A 13,467-nucleotide genomic window follows, 5' to 3' on the forward strand; every position below is an offset into this window, starting at 1 on the left:
AGGTATTGGCTGCTTGTTTTAATTTTAACATATTTGTCTTTATTTAGGATATGCAGAAGTGAACACAACTGGTACCTTAATTGGCTTACTGTATACTGTTTACATTGAATGATAAAAATGATAAGATACAAAGAAGAAACAAACTGATGTATTATGAAAACCGTATTTCAGATTTGCTTCAACAGAATATCGATCAGTATACTTAGCCCAGCACAATTCTCGCTATTCGCAATAAGGGCGCCGCCAGCGGTTTGCGATGATCGTGATGTATCATGGGAAGTAATCGTGATGTATCATGGGAAAAGGTCGACATCAAGTCCGCGTAATGAATATTACCATGCTATTACATAGGAACACGTGACAATATTTTTTAGTTTGTCAAAATAAAGGTGTTACACGCGAATCGATACTCAATAATACTTAATAATGTGATTTGAAATGTGCACAATTAATTTTTCTCTATCGATTTGCGTGTAATACCGTTATATTGACAAACTAAAAATATTGTCACATGTTCCTATGTAATAGCATGGTAATATTCAGATTATGCTGGACTTGATGTCGACCTTTTCCCATGATACATCACGATTATATCACAAAACCGCTGGCGGCGCTCTTATTGCTAATAGAATAGCGAGAATTAATCTATGATCTTCTAATGTCCAGAAACATCCATATATGTGACCGTCCACCACAAACCAGCTGTTAATTTAACTCCCGGCCAATTTTGTTTTATTTCGTGTTTAGAAAATATTTATCATAAGCTTTAAAATGGTATATTATTTGACTTTAAATGATATCCAGAAGCAAGGTTATGGTTTGTTGAACTTTGCTCCTTCAAAAAAATGGTACCTTTTCTTTCGGTTCTACATCTGTCTCTTTTTCCACATGCTGGTAATAAATATCAAACAGTCATAATTGGTAGTCATTTCAAATCATCCCCAAGTCAACAAGGTTCAGGAATGTCCTCTCATTGTTAATTGTTGGTTATACATACCTAGACAAAATACAATGCTTTGTAACCCACCACTTGAACAGGATTTAGCCAAAGCAAACAAAGGCTAGAGCTATTTAATAATTCTATAGACATATGTAGTCGCTTATTATCCTGATTATTGATTGGTTTAAAAGGTGTTTGACTGGCACTACCAAAATGAGATACATGTAGCACCAACTTGAGGTACCTATGAATACGACCTTCATGCACATTTTACACTGTAACTCAGAATACAATTTGCCGACTTTGCGGCTCATTCATGGTGTACAGTCACATATACCACCATAACAACTTTTTTACATTCATTGCAGCCATCAAGTAACTCAACTCAAAATATATACATACCATCTGATGAGACTGTCTTGTATAGCTACTGTTAACGTGTGTCCCAGATGCAGGTTACCTGTCACATTGGGTGGTGGCAGACACATGGTGAAAGGTGACGAGGAACTGGGCTTGCTGGAATCTCGATTCTGAATAAAATGGGTAAAGTAAATAACTCAGTTACTGGGTATAAACTGAAATACATAAAACTGCTCCTGTGAAAATGGTCACTGTATGCAGTTTGAAAAACTCAATCAACATTTGTTCTAAACTCAAACCAGCAGCCAATACATGTACCCTTTGATTTACATTTGTAAGACCTCATTTGTTGAAATCAGTTGAGAATTAAAGAAACGGTGATCTAAAACCCACAGAAGGAACAAAATCAAAAGTTGGAAACCACAGCGTGAGTTCTCTTGTTCGAGAACATTTTGTGTAAAATCAACAGGGCATCCAATGGAGCAAACTGCACTGAATTTGCATCTTCCTTAGATTTTGGATCATTGTATCTATATTTCCTGACTGATTTCAACAATTAATGTGGTTTTAAATATAAAAGATGCAGCTATTGGCTGCTGGTTTTAATTATGACAGATCTTTCTTTGCTTTAGATATATACAAGGAATGAATAAAACATACCTCATACTCTGGCTTGAAGAATCCCATCTTCTGCCACCATGGATACCAGGCAGCCTCCACATAGGAGGAACTGTATTTGTCTGGTAATGGGTCGGATACATCTATTACGATAATAAAGATACAATATATGTTAAGTGAATCTTTTGAGAAAGAAAACCTCTCTCCCTCCAAGTGTTCGATTTACCAGAAAAAGTTACTTGCATTTGTGCAGGTGACATAGAAAATCTACCTGCACAAAGTGAAAGTAACTTGCACACATTTTAACCATATAAAATAAGAAGTTTATGCCATGAAACTAATCATCTTTTTTACAGATGAAAAGTAAAAATTGGTGTCATTTCGTAAGGGATATTTATATTACTTCTTTGATTTAGAGGCACATTGTATGTTTCTGATTCCAACTCTGTAATTTACGACTAAAATTCTACATGCACTTGTGCAGGTACATTTGAAAAGTTACCTGCACACAGGGTTCGATTTAGAGGGGTTTGACATGCACAAATGCATGTAACTTTGGCTCTGTGCATGTAGAATTTTGCCTGTGCATGCAAAATTTTGTGTTATTCAGCCCATTTTGAGGAAAAAACCAGAGTTGTGCATGTGCATTTTATTTTCTAAATCGAACCCTGCCTGCACAGAATCAGAGTCACCTACATGTGCAGGCATGCAGGTGGTAAATCAAACACTGCTCCCTCCATCCCTCTCTCTTTCTTTCTTCTGCTCTTTTTTTCCTTCCTTCTTTCTGCTCTGTATTTTTCCTTTGTCTTTCTTTCGTTATTTCCTTCTTTATCTTTTTTATTTTGTTCTTTCTTTAAATATAGTATGGCAACAGACAAGCAGGTCAACATTCTATTTAACATTGGTAACATTAGAAACTCCCTACCTTTCTTTTCACCAGGTTTTGTTGGTTTGCAATATTCAACTCTTTCTTTACTTGCTCCCTGGCTTGCAATACATCGTATCGGAGCCTATTTTCAAAAGAGATGGAAAATAAAAAGTCTCATTTATCCTACAAAGTGAACATAATTAAACTGTACTTTGAAAATATTCTTACAAAACATAAAATAAATAAGATGTTAAATGATATTTGCTTGTTTTTACCATAGATCCTCAAATTGACATTTCTTTTAAAATATGGTAAGCTGCATATTCATGAAGCATATTGTTGCCTAAGATTTTAATAGGGTTGGTCGCAGGGCTGTAAACTCAAACGCATTGCATTGGCCGTGAGTCTCACACATTTGATCATTATCTCACGGTCTCACGCTAAGGCATTATAATCTCATGCCTAGGTAGTAAATCTCACGCAAAGAGCTATAGCTGTCAAATGAGTAAAATCTCACACATTGTAAAAATCAATTGTTGTCCCTACCCCCCCCCCCCCCCAACTTTTTAGATTCTCAAGCCCTGTGGCTCAAATAATCATGGGTCAAAATGAACATTGTAGTCGGCAAAAAATAATTCCGCCCGGTACGACAGTGTCTCATGTCTAGCAATTCCAAAAAGTTGACAGCCCTGGTTGGTCGACCATGGCTTACCATAACTTCATTATCAGAACCTGGTAAAAAAAATAAAGGCCCTGAGATGTATTCCATCAAGATAAAAATAGAAGGAGATTGTACAATTAGATCTTCCCCTGTTACTATTATGGTTATAATCAATCAGCGATTAGAAGATATTTTTTACCGTTTTTTTAGTGTCCCCGGACCTAGACCTAAATGCTAGGATCATTCATGGTTGACCTAAAAAAAGAAAAAAAATTTTTTTGATGGCTAGAGGATGCCTGGTTTAGGGTTCCAGGAAGTAAACGACCCCCATTTATCACAAAATATCAATTCTCTTATTAAAAACACAAACATCGTGCAAAAAGGTCAACCATGTATGATCCTAGCATTTAGGTCTAGGTCCCGAGACACTACTACAAAACCGAAAAAAACTTTAAAAAAAAAACTTAAAACGTTTTTAAATTTCGGGTACCCAGGCCGGGAATTTCCTGCTCGAGTAACAGGATTCTCGGGCGGGACTCAAATTCCCGGGACTCACTCACACTCTTAATTTTTACCCACAATGTATTGTGGCCGTGCAAGGCATGTGATCATAAACAAAGGAAAACAATTTACTTCTGGTAACTTTATAATGCAAATATTTCGTATGGCCAAGCTTGGCTTATCATAGAAATAACTTTGCTAGTCTTGGAAAACCTTTCCAAATCATTTCCATTAGTTTAAAAGTCCCTACTAATACGATCAGAAACAATACATAAATTTGCCGTAACTTTGGAGGAAATGAGGGACTTTGACCAGGTTGTCACTAGTAACTTGAACTCGGAAACACAATGATACTATCGAAGAACATGTGACCGATGCAAAAGGGCACTTCCAGAGGTTATGCATGAAATTATTGATTGGCACCAAACAAAGGATTTGAACTGGTGTCCTTCACCGTAATCATGGGAAAATGTGGAATGTAACCAGAGAGATGTCTACAGAGCTACCATCAAGACAAAACTACTGACTGGTACTTACAACCTGCAGGGCAATCGTGCCAAATTTAACCAATTCAACATTGACCCAACTTGCCTGCTGTGTAATGAAGAGCATGAAACCAGAGAGCACTTTCTTGTCTGCTGCACAGCCCTTCACAACACAGAGACCCCTTTGTCATGCAGCTGAAAGCTCAATGCGAAAGTCTGTATCCGGGTAGCTGGACACTAACTGCTGAATCTAACACAGCACTTACTCAATTATAGAGACTGACCGATCTGATCGGTAGCTTCCGAATCGGGCCGATTATTAGCTTATCGGTAGTGATCTGCATCGGCCGATTTTTCCTTCATCCGCCGATGTAATGCACCGATCACCCATTATCATGGAAGTAATTGTTGAAGCTTAACAAGTATTCATTTATTGGTATATTTCTTCGAAATAAACTAGTTAAATCAAGCGAAATTTAGCAAAAGAACAAGCTTTGTAGGCGATAAACCTATAATCATACCGTTCAAGTCAGTGTGAGTTTTGCACACGGCCCGTAGCTCTCTCCAATCTGACATGCACGTGTTTAACCCGGAAGCACAGCACTGTGACCCGGAAGTAAGAACTACGTAGTTCTTACTTCCGATTGGGGCGATCGATCTTAATGGGGCGATCGATCAAATGATTCGACGGATTCGGACATCAGGGGGAAAAGGTAAATTGAACTGATAATAATCATGGTCAAATTAAGTATTTTAAATGAATACAGGAGTGTGTTTTTTGTGCTCAGAGCATACATAATATATGGTAATACTTTGCGTATCGTACATGTACAAGTACCCTTTCAACATACGGGTGAAATTTACTCACAGCGATGGCAGCCATTGTTTACATTTGGGGAATTGGTGATCGGTGATCGGTGATCGAATCGGCAGATCAAAGAGGGAATTGATCGGTCAATCGGCCAATTCAGATAAGGACCTGATCGGTCAGACACTACTCAATTACGGTAACTCATTCTCGATCCAACCCGCTTTGCCTGCTATCCCAACCTGCATGCTCACACTGAACCCATCTCAAGACTACTTGTGTACAGACTTCATGTCACAAGATCTGCTATCATCGCTGCTCTGCCTACCTAATGACTTTGTGAAATCCCTAATTATGACATTTAACTGCATAAGGACTTGTATATAATATGACTTTTTACAGAATTGATTTTCTGGTGCTCCTAATGCAAAGGAGGGAATTACGTCTACCAACCAACCAACCATGGCGCAGTGCAGTCCATTCAATCAAATGTTGTCATCTAGACTGCGGAACTCAGTCCTCAATGATAGTCAGTCATTTTATTTGGTCGTTATATGACTATTATTTGAGGACTGAGTTGTTATAATATATTTTCCGAGGAGCAATTTCAGACAATAGCTGGGGATTAGTGGGGCAGAGGTTATATATTGAATCCTTTCATGACCACTGAAGCATAGTCAAGTTTGCCAAGGACACTCGGCACAAATTGAAAGACCATGTCAACTCACGACAAAAGAATGCATGCATGTCAAAGGTCATACGCCACCAATTTGGTGTTTGTTATGCTCCTCGAAATTAGTACCTGTTACGGTCTATGTCTGGCTTGTCTGCATTGTCTGGTTGTCATCAACCTTTTTGCTTGTAGTGCATTTGTTGTGTGTGTGAGACAAACTGTCATAGTAGATTGCAATCATGCTTTTGTTGAATGCATTCGAGTAGTCCGCCATATATACGGTATGATTAGTGCCATTGAGTATTATGCTGCCTTTCATATTCGCAGAGGAGGACAATTTCGACCTCCTCTGGAGTCGTTTGTTTACAAACAGAGAGGTAGACAAAGGGTCTAGCTGTCAAAACTGTTCCGCTTGTCCAAATACTCAAGTATCAAAAGGATGGTCCACAATAGAGTGATTCACACAACATGAATAGGGGATTAAAAAGATCTAGAAACACCCCCGAAATGCCGTTTTGGGGAATTTTACTAGCTGAATCTTTTTGATGAAAGTCAATCTTTGACAAGATGTACATGTAGTGCCGTACTATTACGCTGACTTTCGCATTCGGCGAGGAGGACGATTTCGACCTCCGCGTTTGTTTACAAACAGAGAGGTAGACAAAAACCGCTCCGCTTGTCCAAACACTCAAGTATCAGAAGGATGGTCCACAATAGCGTGATTCACGTAACCTGAATAGGGATTAAAAAGCTGTCACGTAGAACCATGTGCTTCTATTGTACAATTTGCCATCTAGATTTCATATGGAAACAGTTCAGACCCAGTACACGATCATGTCAGAAATTCATATTTTGTTCTGGGTCTGATAATTCGGACTAGACAAGATGTAACTTTGCTACGGAAAGTGCTATGAAAAAAAAGGTTTTCAGTTTTGGCTTTGTTTACTCAAGGGCTTTAATTTGATATACATGTAAAATGATGCACTAAACAAATAAAACAAACAGCCTATATGTCATTAGTCCGTCCTCTTGTGGAGTACTCATCATCAGTGTGGGATCCACAGCAAGCTGATCTCACCAACAAAATCGAGATGGTACAGAGGAGGGCTGCACGTTTCGTGTCAAATGACTATAGGCATACAAGTAGTGTCACAAACATGTTGAATGAACTTGAGTGGTACTCTCTTCAGAACAGACGTATCGCTAACCGCTCACAATTCTCCAGAAAGCAAGAATGGGACTCCTGCCCCTGGCCCTGCCGGTCGATGACCTCCTTCAGCCACCCCGTCGTCTATCAAGGCACTCACATGCTAACGCCTACCAGATTCTAGCTGCAAATAAGAACTGCTTAAAGCATTCCTTTTTTCATCAGACCATTTCCGATTGGAACAAATTGCCACACCACATAACCACTGTAACTGAACCCATGAACTTTAAGACCCAAGTACTCAACCACCTCCAGAAGTTCGACTAATTAGCACCATCAGCGCACAACAACCCTGATCGTCTGGCTCCACTTGGAGCGTTGACCAGTATACAACCAGATCCAGATCCAGATGCAGTTGACGGCAAATTTGAATTCACCTAGCATACCTAGCTATAATAATTATTTATAAAACTATTACTATTTTCACTTACTTTTAACAAATGACACTGCTCATAAATTAACCAAGCATGTCGATGTTTATTGTTGCTATTCAAGGCAAGATTTCTAATTCGTAACATGATGCAATTTAAGCAGGAAAGGTCATTTTACATTCAGATATCTCACTTTCATCATGTGTTGTTGTTTTTCCACATGGGCGCAGCCATTATGACCTTTTTCAGCCTCACTAAAATAGAGGGTCATTTAATATTACTTTGATTCCCAAATTGTTGAATACTTTATATCATTTTTGATATCTTTCAACAAAAAAACTTATTTACACTCTAAATTTATCTGAAAAACATTTTTACACAATTATTTATTTATCTAATATAAAAAATAATGCCCCACTATTTCAGAAAAAATTAAGTATTCTTGAACGAAGTGTATTGTGCGATTGCGCATTGACCTTGGATCGTCGTGTCTCATGCAATCGACCCGAAACTTTGAGACGTATGTTTTTGTACAGGCCGGCTTTTGAGAGTATTTTCAAAGGCATCGATTCGTGAATCGCACAATATTTTAGTAATCATAATTTGAAGACAAATCTAGGTGAAATCTTTGTGTACTTTCGTAGATCCACATCGCAATCAGCTGGCAATATAGCAATGGAAAACGGCACACCCAACCCGGCACCAGCGGCGGACACCAAACCTGGAACTGCTACCGCAGCTGCCGGCGACGGTAAGGAGCAGCCGCCGCCTCAGAAAACGGAAGCACAGTTGAAGAAGGAAGCAAAGAAACAAGCTAAGCTTGATAAGTTCAAACAGAAGCAGGACAAGAAAGCCAAACAGGATTCTAAACCTGTGAGTCTAACTTGTTTTTTGGGTTGTTTTTTTGTATGTGACTTTGTTTGTCTTGTCTGGCAGACATTTACATTGCATTAAATAATAAAATATAAATTATTAAAATAAATTATTAAAATTTTTATTTTTTAACTCCTAGTCCGAGCTTCCAAAATTTCTCACTCATGCACAGCTAGACATGCTAGAGCCTATAGGTCCAAGTTACTCGAGAACTCGAGCTTCGAATTTGCACACGATAGTTTACGCATTCGATACAACAAGCCGTTGAGTATCATTTTTTGGTCAGACAGCGGTGCAAGGTTTTGCACCGGAGGTTATTTATTCTGTTAATGTTGAAATATGGAAGAAAGTTATTTTGATGAGTCGACTGTTTCTTTTGAGCAAGATTTGCCTATTTTGGACAGTTTTGAAAGTTTTGCTGAAGTGCAACTTCCATTCGCATTGCTTTACACGGTGTCATGCTTCAGCGAATCCGACTAGATTTTGAATGCAATGGTCTCTAGCCTAGAATGTGAAGCTATCGGTGAGCAAATTCTTGGCTAGATTTCTGGACTCTGGAGCAAGGCCCAAGCTATTTATTTTTTAAAAATTAATTACGGTAATTAATTAGGCCCAAGCTATTTATTTTTTTTTAAATTAATTACGGTAATTAATTAATTATAGCAAATTCTTGGCTAGATTTCTGGGGCAAGGCCCAAGCTATTATAATATTTCAAGTACCGGTATTTTATCTTGTACTTTTAGAAAGGAGAGAAGAAAGAAAAGAAAGTTACTAAAGAGAAGCCTGTGATTCGATATGAGAAAGATACCCCACCTGGGGAGAAGAAAGGTAAAGTAACTACATGTAACAGAATATATTGTCATTTTATGCAAATTTGAATGTTATTAGTACATTTGAGAGGCTTAAGGGGGTACTACACCCCTGGCCAATTCTGTGCCTATTTTTCTCAAAAATTATAGCAATTGGTGACAAGTAAGATATGTAGGCCTATATATGGCAAGGACTACAACTGCTGTACTGAAAATTCAGCAACTCTAAGCAAGTAGTTATTGATTTATTGATCAAATATTGGTTTTCCCTCATTTTTGACTGTAACTCCACAACTTGTCTGTGCTGAAATAAAATTTCCAGTGCAGTATTTGTAGTCCTTGCCCCTATAATATACATATCTTACTTTTCCCCAATGCGCTATAATTTTTGAGAAAAATGCAAAAATAGGCACAAAATTTGGCAGGGGTGTAGTACCCCCTTAAGAGCACTTGCTCGATGCTCACAGCTGTTCTTAAATGGTATGGATACCATTTTTCAGTTTTCACCCTGATATGGCAGTGACGTAATCGTAAATGCCTTGAGGTAGCTGTTCGCGCTTCTTTAAGAATGTGTACACCAGCGATGCTGTGCGATTTGAAGCTGGACCCAAATTTTATAAACAATTTGTTCCACCCATAATTGCAGTTAGACAAAAATATGTAAAAATTCTCCGATCATCCTAAATTGATTCAGGTAAGTGTTTTCCAATGAGAATCTTTGCAAGAGTCAATTGAATTCACAGATTTTCACAGAAATTTTATCCCTGTTAAATATTTAATTTTCAAAATCATCATTTTGTTTTTAATTTAAATTTCATTACAGATGTGGTAGGGGATTTACCTGATGCCTACAGTCCTCCCTATGTAGAGGCTGCCTGGTATCCATGGTGGGAAAAGATGGGATTCTTTAAACCAGAATATGGGGTAAGTTATTGGTAATGGAAGTAGTCTCATACGAGTCATACCAGGCATGAGAATTTCAGGTTTAAGGGGGTACTACACCCCTAGCCAATTTTTTGCTTATTTTTGCGTTTGTCTCAAAAATTATAGCGCATTGGTGACAAGATATGTATATTATAGGGCAAGGACTACAGCTACTGCACTGAAAATTCAGCAACTCAAGGCAAGTAGTTATTGATTTATTGATCAAATATTGGTTTTCCTCATTTTTGACTGTAACTCCACAACTGTTGTCTGTGCGAAATAAAATTTCCAGTGCAGCAGTTGTAGTCCTTGCCCCTATAATATACATATCTTACTTGTCACCAATGCTCTAAAATTTTTGAGAAAAATGCAAAAATAGGCACAAAATTGGGCAGGGGTGTAGTACCCCCTTAAGCCGTTTTAAGGCTTTTTTATTTGGTCTCAAATTTCTGCACTTTCTTTTAATTTCAGCATGTTTTTGTCCTTTTTAAGCTAATTTCACATACTTTTTCAAACGTTTCTGGTTTTTTCAAGGATGATCATTCTCATGCCTATTGAAATGGAAAGTGAGTTTTTCATTCAATCCTCACTGGTTCTTAAGTTTTTAACCAGTATTCTTTTACTATGTTATTTGTTCACTTAAAATGTATAAGACTGACAATTTTTAGGTTTGGTACCATAACAAAAGAGGCTGCATTGTAATCAAATACAGAATTTGTTATCTTTTACAAGAATGATTACATTGTACCTAGGGGTGTGATTTTCGGGTAATTTTGTGCCCGGTACCGGTGCATTTTTCGGACAGGTAACCGGGTACCAAATTGCAAAAAAAAAAAAATGATGATTTTCAAAATGCATTGAATTTGAATGCATTTTGATATCATTAATAGAGTATGACATGAATACAAAATATCAATTTTCATATTAAAAATACAAAAACATTTTTTTTTAGGTCAACCATGAATGATCCTAACATTTAGGTCTAGGTTTTTTTTTTGAATTTCGGGCGGGTACCCGCGAGCCCGCCCGAAAATCCCTGGCTTAATTGTACCATATTTATTCCATTTATAGCCCAGGGTGTTTAACAGTCATTTTGGGTCATTGGGCACTTATTTTTTTTACATTGTTTACATAATTAAATACGTAAAAAAATGACCCAAATTATTCATCCATCATATCAGTGCGCCATTTTTCAGGCCATATCCAGATTTGCAACATGAGCAGTTAGTTGTAAAGATATTGGGTGGATGCTTATAAGTACGTGTCGGTATACGTAGCAGCAGGGTATATAATGGTTCACAAGTTCTAAGTCTCCCCTACCCCCTCCCCACCCACCCCGAAGACAATGTGTGACAATGTAAATTAGACCATTTATTTTTGGCCCCCACATATATGTGGCGCATTGGCGCTTATGTTTTAAAATGCCCAGATGGTTGTTTGTTAGTTTATTTGTTTCTTTCTTTCTTTGTATCTTTGTTTGGCTGTCCGGGCAGAAGCAAATTCATGAATCCACTGTGCAGGTCCAATGCAATGGTCGATCAACTTCATTATTATGTCTTCAGAATCTTACATCCTATACCTTTGTACATAACCTGGCTGTCTGATAAATGTGTGTATCAGTCTCCTGGAGCTACAGGGTTTTTCCATATATCTGTAACCTCTTCATATAGTGCATATAGGTCATACTTTATGTGCACAAGTCACCATGTATAACCAAAAATCACATTTTTGACCAACAATATCCCTAATCCATTGACTACTAATAGTATTAGTAGCCTAAAAGTTGCTGGAAGATAAATTGTTAGATTCATCTTTATGGTAATTGATAAAAATGTCTCGTTAAATATGAAGTGACCATTAACATGTCAAAAAAAGAAGATTAAAAATGTGGGTATAAAGTTTGAAGAGTCGTGGGGTGGGGGTCTTCAGATCTATAGTGTCAATGTAAACTCATGAACTTTCTGAGAAATAAAGTACAGACTTGAATTCTGTTTTGTGGGAACAGGTTTTATTTTGATAAATCAGACATTTTTACTCTTCAATTTGTGTTGTGCTGCAATTTTTTTCAAGAATAGTTATTATTTTGAGAGTAAACAATTATCAAAAGATACTGACATATATATTGCATCAGCAAAATGCTTTCCAAATGATGAAATCAAAGAAAATATCCAAATATTTATATTCTACCTGGATCATTGTTTGTTTTGTGTGTCGGGTGTGTGTGTGTAAGTAGGTCAAATCTATTATCTATTCAAAAACATTGTCAAAGTTATACAAATATCTTGCATCATCCATATGACATCATACTTTCATGTCTGCTTATTTGTGTGTATATTTGTTTGTTTACCTACAATCAGTGGAAAAAGTTGGCACACTTGCTCAAATTCAAATGCATGTAATACCAATAGTATGAAGGCTAGTGATGACAGGCCTGTCGTGAATTTGAAGTAGAGACTCTGCCTATCACACCTTTCCCCACCCACTCCCCATCTTTCAATGTTACGAGGGTCTCTAGCACCTGATGACAACATGGCTTTGTCCAACATTGAAGGGGGAGCGGGTGCAGAGATTCTTTAAAAGACAGTCAAAGTGTGCCAACATATTTTTCCCCTGATGTTAGGTTGGTAAGGGACACATGCATAGATCCATGGATAATCCATGGCCAAACCTAGATGCAATATTAGCAATAAAAGCATGCTGGTCCTTCTATTGGAAGAAAAATAGCAAGAAACAGAAAGAAGCAAAGCAACAATCCATAACAATTTTTGCTCTTAGTCCGTGGGTCGAAAGGCTCTGGTTCAAATATAATTCTATCTGTATCATTGCTTTTGTGTACGTTGGTCAAATATTTTGAAAAACATTACAAGTCAAAGTTAATTATATTGCATCATCCAAATTCTTGCCACTTGACAACAACATAGTACAATTTAATAATAAACTTGGTTCAAATGTAATTATATTTGATTTGGGTTATTGCTTCTTCTGTATTAAGAATTGCATGTATTGCATCATTCCCTAACTGAGAATATCAGGAAAGTGCTCAGTAAGAAATTTAATATACCATAACTATAGACGAATCCAATTTCACACATTCCTACACCTCAATGGCAGCCATGGCTGGGTCCCCCCCCTTAGGTCTATTCACCCAAAATGTGAAATGATGTGGCCTTGGCAGGGATATTAAACTGCATTTCATCACCAGGCTGTGTTACATGTACACGTAGACAAAAGAATGATGAAAGTTTACAACACAATACAATTCACCATCGACTTGTAAGCGGATTTAATCCACCCAATGGGCAGTAACAACACCAGTTTTGTGCAGACCAGCGTTCGAAATAGGGCCGGCCATTGGCCTGTAACTTTTT

At 37.5% G+C, this 13,467-nt stretch overlaps 3 protein-coding genes across 3 annotated transcripts in view; 1 reads left to right on the forward strand and 2 right to left on the reverse strand.

Moving 5' to 3' along the window:
* Positions 1-1,466, reverse strand: part of LOC140137440 (valine--tRNA ligase-like) — an 80,249-nt gene extending 78,783 nt beyond the window's left edge. Inside the window, 1 exon segment of the mRNA XM_072159093.1 lies at positions 1,343-1,466. Coding sequence (XP_072015194.1) covers positions 1,343-1,428 — 86 coding nt within the window. The 5' untranslated portion in view covers positions 1,429-1,466.
* Positions 1,467-1,906: 440 nt separating this feature from the next.
* On the reverse strand, positions 1,907-7,726 carry LOC140138212 (valine--tRNA ligase, mitochondrial-like). Its single transcript, XM_072160128.1, has 3 exons — positions 7,553-7,726; positions 2,844-2,928; positions 1,907-2,061 (listed from the first exon to the last, which is right to left on the reverse strand). The coding sequence occupies exons 1-3, from the start codon at positions 7,637-7,639 to the stop codon at positions 1,907-1,909; spliced, it is 327 nt and encodes a 108-aa protein (XP_072016229.1). The 5' UTR covers positions 7,640-7,726.
* Positions 7,727-7,969: 243 nt separating this feature from the next.
* Positions 7,970-13,467, forward strand: part of LOC140137438 (valine--tRNA ligase-like) — a 110,673-nt gene continuing 105,175 nt past the window's right edge. The window contains exons 1-3 of the mRNA XM_072159092.1: positions 7,970-8,365; positions 9,110-9,194; positions 9,999-10,099. Of these exons, the coding sequence (XP_072015193.1) occupies positions 8,168-8,365; positions 9,110-9,194; positions 9,999-10,099 (384 nt within the window). The 5' untranslated portion in view covers positions 7,970-8,167. The remainder of the gene's footprint in view (positions 8,366-9,109; positions 9,195-9,998; positions 10,100-13,467) is intronic.

This window comes from Amphiura filiformis, chromosome 17 (genome assembly GCF_039555335.1).
Source record: "Amphiura filiformis chromosome 17, Afil_fr2py, whole genome shotgun sequence".
Taxonomy (NCBI): domain Eukaryota; kingdom Metazoa; phylum Echinodermata; class Ophiuroidea; order Amphilepidida; family Amphiuridae; genus Amphiura; species Amphiura filiformis.